The sequence below is a fragment of the Bison bison genome, unplaced genomic scaffold (assembly GCF_000754665.1).
Source record: "Bison bison bison isolate TAMUID 2011002044 unplaced genomic scaffold, Bison_UMD1.0 scf7180017864381, whole genome shotgun sequence".
Lineage (NCBI taxonomy): Eukaryota > Metazoa > Chordata > Mammalia > Artiodactyla > Bovidae > Bison > Bison bison.
The window spans coordinates 1,874,902-1,885,758 of NW_011494953.1; the positions used below are offsets into that span (position 1 = coordinate 1,874,902).

At 41.2% G+C, this 10,857-nt stretch overlaps 1 protein-coding gene across 1 annotated transcript in view; it reads left to right on the forward strand.

Annotated features, from left to right (window-relative positions):
- Positions 1–10,857, forward strand: part of THEM4 (thioesterase superfamily member 4) — a 49,061-nt gene that overhangs the window by 20,986 nt on the left and 17,218 nt on the right. The window contains exons 3-4 of the mRNA XM_010857469.1: positions 2,105–2,264; positions 3,245–3,346. Coding sequence (XP_010855771.1) covers positions 2,105–2,264; positions 3,245–3,346 — 262 coding nt within the window. The remainder of the gene's footprint in view (positions 1–2,104; positions 2,265–3,244; positions 3,347–10,857) is intronic.

Below are 10,857 nucleotides of genomic sequence, written 5' to 3' on the forward strand. Positions count from 1 at the left end.
CCAGCCCTGGATGAATCCAGCCATCTGCCACCACGTATTTGCACAGGCCCTCACATAGCTGGAAAAAATCACCCCTCGACTCCGAAAAGTTTGGTGGTTGTGATTTGATAGTGTTTCAGTGATCTTCTCACTCATCTTTTTTTTTTTTAATAGGCTCTCTTTTTTTTAAATTTTTATTTATTTATTCAGTTTTGGTTATGCTGGGTCTTCGTTGCTGTGTGTGCTTTTCTCTAGTTGAGGTGTGGGTTTTTCTCTAGTTGCAGCAAGCAGGGGCTACTCTGTTGCAGTATGCAGGCTTCTCTTGTTGCAGAGCACGGGCTCTATGGCCCACAGGGTTCACTAGTTGCAGAGTGTGGGCTCGGTAGTTGTGGTTCCTGGGCTCTAGATCACAGGCTCAATAATTGTGGCACATGGGCTTAGTTGCTCCTTGGCATGTGGGGTCTTCCCCAGCAGGGATCAAACCTGTGTGCCCTGCATTGGCAGGTGGATTCTTTTACCAGTGAGCCACCAGGGAAGCCCCTCACTCATCTTTCTTATCGGCCTCCTTTCATCCGGCTGGCAGAGATTCTGAATGCAAATTTGATCATGTTACTCCTCTGCTACCTTCAGTGTTATCTCATGTATTAAAAGACCAGTTCTTCTCAGATTTTAACATGAATATGAAGTAGCTGGGAATCTTGTTAAACTGTAGGTTCAGCTTCAGTAGGTCAGGAGTAGAGCCCAAGAGCCTGCATTTCTAACAGACTTTCCCACCATCTTTTTTCCCTCATTTTTATAAGGTAACCTCAATGTTTAGTAATCTAGACCAGAAGTTCTGAAATCCTAAGTAAAAAATTAGAAAGACTTGATGCTTATCTTATCCTGAAGTCCCAGAATGTCAGAGTTGGGACAAACGTTAGGGGTCATTTGGATTTATCTACTCGCTGTATGGAGAAAATATGGAGAAAGGAGCAAATTCTAGGCTAAAGCTAAGTCACAAAAAATTTTCCGACTCTCAGGACAAGACTCTTTCTACTGTGCCATGAGACTGATTCTCAATTTTAAGTTTCTTTGGCTCTTCAAATCATTCAATTTCTCAACAACTGCTAGAATGAACATAGTGTGTGCCTATGTGCCAGTTGTTGAGCACATGGAGTGCAAAAGACAGGGTGTCTGCCACCAAATGCTCAAGACATAAATAACAGGCATCCTTTCTTGTCCTCCCCACTTCTCCCAGATCGTCTCATCTCATATCCTTTTCCAAGTTTGTAAATGTAAATCTTATAGCAATAAAGGAAACAGCATTATACATAGCAAATCATGATGAGCTGTAAAAGAAAGCTGAGAGTTTTGGGAATTAAATCTTAAAATGTATATGAAAGAAAAAATATGCCCTTCCCTCAGAGCAGTAGTTTTTAGTCTTTATTTTGAAGTTACCTACATTTTGACTCACAACCCAGAACGCACAACTTGTGCACAGTTGTATAACTGAGAAAACATATCTAAATGAGTACACTAGTACTTATCCAGGATATATGTGAAGCATGAGGATTTTTTTTTAAGTTTCTTTTTAAAGTCTTACAACCCACTAACTTGATTTCATGAACCATAATGGTTCTGACCCTGAGTTTCAGACTCAGGCATCATAATCACATTGAATATTGGGTTGAACTGGCTCAGTTTCTGATTCAGTATGATATCTATCTTCTGCACAGGTTAAACTCATGTCTGCAAGGAAAATTCCTCTACTATTACATTCCTCACTCTCTTCAAATCCCATTTTAACTGCACTTATTTGAAGAAGGATTTCTGTCTATACTTTATTATATTATTCCATATTCCCTTCACATTTATGTACTGTATTTCCTGATTGCCATGTGTTAGTACTTTGTTTTGATTTCATTTATTTTTTACTGTGTCCCCACTTAGACCAATTCCACAGGAACAAATATCCTATATTCTCTTTCTTTGGAACTCTCCCATCCCCTTCGATTTTGCACCTGGCTGGCATTTTAATCAATCATCCATTGACCTGTGATTCTCACAGGGAACAGATATTTGTCTCTGACATGGTGTTTTTCTCATACCTGTTTCTCATGTGCGCATCCATCTGATTGCCCTGCAGACCCAAAGCTTGGGGAAGAAGAACGATTATCACAGGCCCAGCTCTTCACCAGAGGCTTTGAGGATGGCCTGGGCTTTGAATATGTGATATTCAAGAATAATGATGAGAAAAGGACAGTTTGCTTGTTTCAAGGAGGTCCTTATCTGCAAGGAGTACCTGGGTAAGAATGATAGCCTAGAAATGTGGATCTAAGATGAGTATCGCCTTGTATCAATGGACTACAATAAAGGCATTCAAGTGGTAATATAGATATATATTTACTGACATGGATATATATATATAGAGAGAGAGAGAGAGATGCAAATTATTGAATGACAAAAGCATAGGACGTAGTGCAAGCATATAATTTTAGAGAGTATCATTAACATGTTAATAATGGTTTGTCACTAGATGGCCTTATAGCCTTCCCTGAAGGTGGCTCAGCAGTAAAGAATCCACCTGCAATGCAGGAGATGTGGGCTTGATCCCTGGGTCAGGAAGATCCCCTGGAGGAGGGCATGACACCCCACTCTAGTATTCTTGTCTGGAGAATCCCATGGATAGAGGAGCCTGGTGGGCTACAGTCCATGGAGTCACAAAGAGTCGGACACGACTGAGCGACTTAGCACACTTTCATCTAGATGTATGCCCAGAAGTGGGATTGCTGGATCATATGGTAACTCTATTTTTAGTTTTCTAAGGATCCTCCATACTGTTCTCCTTAGTGGTTGTACCAACTTGCATTCCCCCCAACAGTACAGGTGAGTTCCCTTCTCTGACCTAGCAACAGCAGCAGATGGCCTTATAATCTTTAGTTTCTTTTTCTTCTGTTTGTCTGCATTTCCTAAATTTTTAAACAATGGTTTATATAGTTTGATAAAAACATAAATTTCCTAAATTGCATTTCAGCTTTTTGCTTACTTGTGACCTGATTATTATTAGGTTCTAGCTTTGTTACAAATACTACAGTATTATGCTATGAACAAAACAAAGGTGAGAAGAACATGAATATAATTTGATATTTAGTACCTTGAATGTGAACTATTAAATAAGTGGAACTTTCAGAAATAAATTATATGGGATGCTTGGATAATTTTTGTCTCTGAAGAGGCTGTTCTCAAAACTTCTGATACCTTTCTCATTTCCTCCTGTTGTACCTAGATTGCTTCATGGAGGTGCCATGGCAACAATGATAGATATTGCTCTTGGTTCGTGTACTGGCGGAGCTGTCATGACTGCAAATCTCAACATCAATTTTAAAAGGTAAATTCATGGGTATTCTTTACTTCTTAGTTGGATTCCCCAGCAGCAGACCCTGAGAAAAGGATTTCTGTGCAAGAAAGAACGTACTCCGAGAGGAAACTAGCTAGGGCATGGGAGAAGGACAGGGAAGGAAGTCACCCAAGGTTAGGCTCTCAGTCCTGCAAAGGGTAGCTTCATCCTGAACATGCAAAGAATTCCAGAGTGAAATGTGTACCTCGGGATTGTCCCTACCTCAGGCAAGGGAGCTGGAGTCTTCATATTCTCTCACACATTCGTCATAAGAAAAGAACTACCCTGGGACCATAAATTCCCAAGTACTTCTCGCTCACAGTCTTTCAGCAGAGCAGGCTCTAAGAAAAGTATCCAAAAAGCAAAGGGAAAAAAGGATTGAAAGGAATCTGAGTGAAGCACTAAATACCTCTACATAACAAAACATAAGTTTTATATAACATTACACAAAGAAATAAAAGGGCAGCAAGAAAATTTTGGTATCCATTAAAAACAAAGCTCAGCATGATCTTATCTAATTCTTCAATTATGCAGCTATACCTCTACAGTTAATCAAATATTATGGATGTTGGCATAAGCATAGAGAAGGAGACCAATAGGGCAGAACAGAGTTTAAAAACAGAGGTTAGTAGAGAAGAGCTCCAAACAAGGTTCTGAGGGTTATTATTTCACACAGTAGGAAGCATGTAGGTAACAAAACATCTCCATATTATATTCCAGAGAGTTGGATGGCTTCTGTGGCAGTCATCAGGGAGCCATGCTTCATAGATTATGGGTTTATTCACTTTAAGTAATACTTATCCAGGTATGTCCTACTCAGGGCATCCTATAGAAAAAGACTCTTCCCCCCTATCATGTATCATCAGTTTATTTCAGGGGTCAGCATAACTTTTTCTACAAATCTTTTATGCTTTATGGGCCATACAGTCTCTGCAGCTACTCAACTCTGCCAGCATAGCACAAAAGCAACCACAGACAATACATAAATAAATGGATAAAGCTGTGTTCCAATAAAATTTTATTTTTAAAACAAGTAGCTGGCCAATGAGACATACTTTGCCAACTCTTGGTCTAATTACCTGCAGGCCCAGTGAGAAAAAATTAGTCAGAGTCACTTGCCCCCTGGGAGCGTTTCTCTTTGCTCCCCACAAGACACACACACACACACACACCAAAAAGTTGGAGGCCAGCTGCTTTAACTTCATCCTCCCCAACTGCCAATAATAGTAACTTCAAAATAAAAATAACTTTAACAAGATAGAAACTTATGTGAAAGAAATCTAGTATGGCAGCTCCAGAGATGCAGGCTCTTTCCAGCTCATCTTTTCACAGTTCAGAGTGGCAATAAAACCTGTCATTACATGTCCTGCACAGCAGGATTGAGGAATAAGGATAGAGTTCTCTTCTCTCTTTCAAAAAGACTTCTTGTATGTACTGCACAACACACCCATTTAATCTCATTAGCATTAAAAGAGATTGGGAAAGTGGTTCCTTAACTGCTATTACTGTCACCCCAATTAAATTCAGTGTCATCAACTAACACAACTACAGACATTTTTTAAAATTTTATTTATTTTTTGTCTTGGTTGCTGCACGAGGGCTTTCTCTTGTTGCAGCAAGCAGGGGGCTACTCTTTAGTTGCCATATGCAGGCCTGTCATTGCAATGGCTTCTCTTGTTGCAGAGCATGGGCTCTGGGACACACAGGCTTCAGTAAATTGTGGCTTATGAGCTTAGCTGCCCTAGGGGCATGTGGAATCTCCCCAGACCAGTTATCGAACCCATGTCCTTTGCATTGGCAGGTAGATTCTTAACCACTGGACCACCTGAAAGTCTACAACTATAGACATATTAATAAATCCACACATAAATAATACAATATAAATTATTTTAAATACTAAAGCACTAATTAAAAACATAATTGGATTTAACTGAACATCAAGTTAGTTTCTTCTAATTATCAAATTATCTCAGTGATTACAAATCTTATTATTTCATCTACACTTAACCTTGTATTTCCCAGGTGGCACTAGTGGTAAAGAACCTGTCTACCAATGCAGGCGACATAAAAGATATGGGTTTGATCCCTGGATTGGGAAGAATCCCTGGAGGAGGGCATGGCAACTCACTCCAGTATTCACACCTGGAGAATCCCATGGACAGAGGAGCCTGGCAGGCTGCAGTCCATAGGCTTACAAAGAGTTGGACACAACTGAAGTGACTTAGCACACATGCACATTCCCATTTGCACAGAATTTTTTAAGTTTGATGTATTCCCCTTTTTTTTAAATTTTGTTGTCTCTGTCTTTGGTGTCATATCCAAGAAATCATTACTGAACCAACATCATGAAGCTTTTCCCCAATGTTTTCTTCTAGGAGTTTTATAGTTTTAGGTCTTTCATATAGGTCTTCAGTCCTTTTCACATTATTTTTCTTATATGTGGTTTAAGGCAAGAGTCCAACTTCATTCTTCTACTTGTGGATATCCAGTTTTCCCAGCACCATTTTTTTAAGAGACTGTCGTTTCCACATTGAGTTGTTTTGGTCACTTGTAGAAAATCATTTGACCATATATGTGAGGGTTTATTTCTAGGCTTTCTATTCTATTCCATTGATCTATATAGTCTGTCTTTAGCCAGTACCACATTATCTTGATTATTGTAGTTTTGTAATGTTTTGTAATCAAGAAGTGTGAGATTTACAACTTTTTCCTTCTTTTTCAAGATTGTTTTGGTTCTTTGGAGTCCCTTGAGATTCACGTAAACTTTAGGTGGATTTTTCTTTTTCTACAAAAAAATGTCATTGAGGAGAGAACAAGATGGCAGAGAAGCAGGTGGACATGGAGAACATCTCTCTCACGGATACATCAGGAATACACCTTCAGACACAGAAGTGCATGCAGAACACCAGCTGAGAGCAGATGGAAGTACTTGACCAGCAGAAAAGAATATATAGAACCATGCAAAACTTGGTAGGATAAAGGAACTAGGGGGAAAAACAGGAATGTTAGCGGGACCGGACCTGCCCTTGGCGGGTGGCGGAACTGAGGCAGGGGTCCGATCCCCACACTGGGGCAATTGTCTGAGTAGGAGGAGAAACATTTAAGGCTGAGAGTAAGACAGCTGCTTTGTGGCAGCCTAAATGGAATGAGAATCAGACAGTCCTTGCCACAGCTATACATGCCCCAGACAGGGATGCAGGTCCCCTGGAAGGCGCAGAGGCTGGGAGCTGGAGTTTAGGGGTTGTGGAGCAATCCCAGGGCGAGGGCTGCTGTTGACTGTGGAGAGACGGATCAAGGGGAGGTGAGGAAGGAGACTGTGGTGGGAAATACCTGTGGAGGAAAACCGGGCGGCCATGGAAGCCAGGCGATACTGCTGAGTCACACGTAGCAGGTGGAGCCTCCACCATAGCCTCTCTGTCCCCATATGCCAGTGTTGGCAGCTGAACAATAGAGAGGCTGGCCCATCAAACACCTGATGCACTGAACTACAGAGTAGGACCCCACCCAGGGTGCTCCTTTAAGTGACTGGTGTGCCAAACTACAGAGTAGGACCCCAGCCGAGGGGGCCCCTCTGTGTGCCTGACATGCGGAACAACAGAGAAGGGCCCCAGGCAAGGGAGCAAGCACTCTAAGTGCCTGAATGGGTGGAGCTACAGAGAAAGACTGGCCAAAGAGGCCTTCTGATCACCAGCTCCAAGAGACTCGAAAAAAGACTCTGAGAGTGCCATAACTCCTATGGTGGAGGCAGTTCATGTCCCTGCACACTTGGTGCTGCCAGGGTCCCCACAAGCCAAGCAGCTGTGCCACCTTCATGCTCAACTCTCACTGGGGCAGAGCTGCCACAGACAAAAAAAAAGTCTTGCATCTATGCGCACAGGGCTGCTTCGGTCCTGTCCAACTCTGCACTCCTGTGAACTATGGCCTGCCAGGCTTCTCTGTCAGGGGGATTCTCCAACCAAGAATACTGGAGTGTATTGGCCAATACTGGTTGCCATACCCTTCTAGAGCACTATATTTCCTGCTGCCCTAGCCACCAACTCCCCTGAGTACCTGGTGCTGCCAGAACCCCTGTGACCCAAGCAGCTGCACCATCTCCACACCTGGCCCTCACGTGGGCACACCCAAGTCCTCCAGGGCAGCCTCAGGAGCAAACCCCAGTGGACGACCCACATGTAGAGGTGGAAATAAAACCACAGTTGAAACCCAGAGGCAGTGTGGCTACAGAAGAAGACCCAAAACCTTCCCACCAGATGTACAAGCTGTAGATTAAATCTACAGAATCAACTAGGCAGACTCTGTGTCTATGAAATATATAAAAGGCCACTGAGAGCTCCCACAAAAGAAAACGTACTAGCTCTGATAGCTGTGGACATTGGAGGCAAGAACGCACAGGAGTGGGACCAGATTAGAATCTGAGCTGCCCCCACAGCAGATCCAGAGATCAGCACAGTGTTGGAGGGCATCCTAGGGAGGTGAGGTGCACTGTGACTCCCAGAGGGGGAAAGAACTCTGACACCAGTGACTCAAGAAAAACATTTATTATTCTTATGTTTTGACTTGTTCTGTAGATACTTTTGGATTTTTTTTTCTCCTTCTTGTAGTTGTCAATTTTATTGGCATCATGAAATCTAATTAAGCTTCTGAGCTTTTTTTTTTTCCTCAGTCACATTTTTTATTGTTGTTTTAAACCTCTGCTTCTATGTTGGGCTTTTGCAGTTCTGGGGAGTTTTCCTTTTTTTTTTTTTTTTCTTTTCTCTTTTTTTTAATTTCAATTTTTCGTTTTTTAAACCAATTACTATCTTTCTACATATATTCCTTTGTTTCCTTTTCCTACTGTTCTTTTCCCCTTGCAGTTCAGTTCAGTTCAGTCACTCAGTCTTGTCCAGCTCTTTGTGACCCCATGGACTGCAGCATGCCAGGCCTCACTGTCCATCACCAACTCCCAGAGTTTACTCAAACTCATGTCCATTGAGTCGGTGATGCCATCCAACTATATCATTCTCTGTCATCCTCTTCACCTCCTGCTTTCAATCTTTCCAGTATCAGGGTCTTTTCAAATGAGTCAGCTCTTCGCATCACATAGCCAAAGTATTGGAGTTTCAGCTTCAACATCAGTCCTTCCAATGAATATTCAGGACTGATTTCCTTTAGGATGGACTGGTTGGATCTCCTTGCAGTCCCAGGGACTCTCAGTAGTCTTTTCTAATACCACAGTTGAAAAGCATCAATTCTTCGGTGCTCAGCTTTCTTTGTAGTCCAACTCTCACATCCATACATGACTACTGGAAAAACCATAGGATTGACTAGATTGACCTTTGTTGTCAAAGTAATGTTTCTGCTTTTTAATATGCTGTCTAGGTTGGTCATAACTTTTCTTCCAAGGAGTAAGCATCTTTTAATTTCATGGCTGCAATCACCATCTGCAGTGATTTTGAAACCCAAAAATTAAGTCTCACTGTTTCCATTGTTTCCCCATCTGTTTGCCATGAAGTGAATGGGCCAGATACCATGATCTTAGTTTTCTGAACATTGAGCTTTGAGCCAACTTTTTCACTCTCCTCTTTCATTTTCATCAATTAGTCTCTTTAGTTCTTCTTCACTTTATGTCATAAGGGTGATGTCATCTGCATATCTGAGGTTGTTGATATTTCTCCCAACAATCTGGATTCCAGCTTGTGCTTCATCCAGCCCAGTGTTTCTCATGATGTACTCTGCATATAAGTTAAATAAGCAGGGTGACAATATATAGCCTTGACGTACTCCTTTCCCGATTTGGAACCAGTCTGTTAGTTCCATGTCCAGTTCTAACTGTTGCTTCTTGACCTGCATACAGATTTCTCAAGAGGCAGGTAAGGTGGTCTGGTATTCCCATCTCTTTCAGAATTTTCCATAGTTTGTGGTGATCCACATAGTCAAAGGCTTTGGCATAGTCAATAAAGCACAAGTAAATGTTTTTCTGGAACTCTCTTGCTTTTTTGATAATCCAAAGGATGTTGGCAATTTGATCTCTGGTTCCTCTGCCTTTTTGAAATCTAGCTTGAATATCTGGAAGTTCAGGGTCACATACTGTTGAAGCCTGGCATGGAGAGTTTTGAGCATTACTTTACTAGCATATGAGATGAGTGCAATTGTGCGGTAGTTTGAGCATTCTTTGGCATTGCCTTTCTTTGGGATTGGAATGAAAACTGACCTTTTCCAGTCCTGTGGCCACTGCTGAGTTGTCCAAATTTGCTGGCATATTGAGTGCAGCACCTTCACAGCATCATCTTTTAGGATTTCAAAAAGCTCAACTGGAATTCCATCACCTCCACTAGCTTTGTTCATAGTGATGCTTCCTAAGGCCTACTTGACTTCTCATTCCAGGATGTCTGGCTCTAGTTGAGTGATCACACCATTGTGATTATCTGGGTCATAAAGATCTTTTTTGTACAGTTCTTCTGTGTATTCTTACCACCTCTTCTTGATATCTTCTGCTTCTGTTAGATCCAAACCATTTCTGTCCTTTATCGAGCCCATCTTTGCATGAAATGTTCCTTTGGTATCTCTGATTTTCTTGAAGAGACCTCTAGTCTTTCCCATTCTATTGTTTCCCTCTATTTCTTTGCACTGATCGCTGAGGAAGACTTTCTTGTCTCTCCTTGCTGTTCTTTGGAACTCTGCACTCAAATGGGTATATCTTTCCTTTTCTCCTTTCCTTTTTGCTTCTCTTCTTTTCACAGCTATTTGTAAGGCCTCCTCAGGCAGCCATTTTTCTTTTTTGCATTTCTTTTTCTTGGGAATGGTCTTGATCCCTGTCTTCTGTATAATGTCACGAACCTCCGTCCATAGTTCATCAGGCACTTGATCAGATCTAATCCCTTGAATCTGTCACTTCCACTGTATAATCGTTAAGGGATTTGATTTAGGTCATACCTGAATGGTCTAGTGGTCTTCCCTACTTTCTTCAATTTAAGTCTGAATTTGGCAATAAGGAGTTCACAATCTGAGCCACAGTCAGTTCCCAGTCTTGTTTTTGCTGGCTATATAGAGCTTCTCCATCTTTGGCTGCAAATAATATAATCAATCTGATTTCAGTATTGACCATCTGGTGAAAACAAAACTAACAAATTGACCCAGTGAATAAAGGAAACCAAAAATTATATCTACCAATTAAGAACAAAACTAACTGAAACACAAACTGGAAAACAAAACTAAAGCAAGGTGCCAAATGGGAAATAAAGCAATGAAAATAAAACTAACAAATATGTTGAGAGGAAGGGAAAGAAAGGAAAGAAAGAATATATATGCAATAGTTTTGTTCTTAACTGATAGATATAATTTTTGGTTTTCTTTGTTCATTGGGTCAATCTACTGACTTTATTTTTGTTGGACTGTTTTTATTTTGCTTATGGGTGTATAAATGCTGGGCTGGAAGAAGCACAAGCTGGAATCAAGATTGCCAGGAAAAATATCAATAACCTCAGATATACAGATGACACCACCCTTATGGCAGAAAGTGAAGA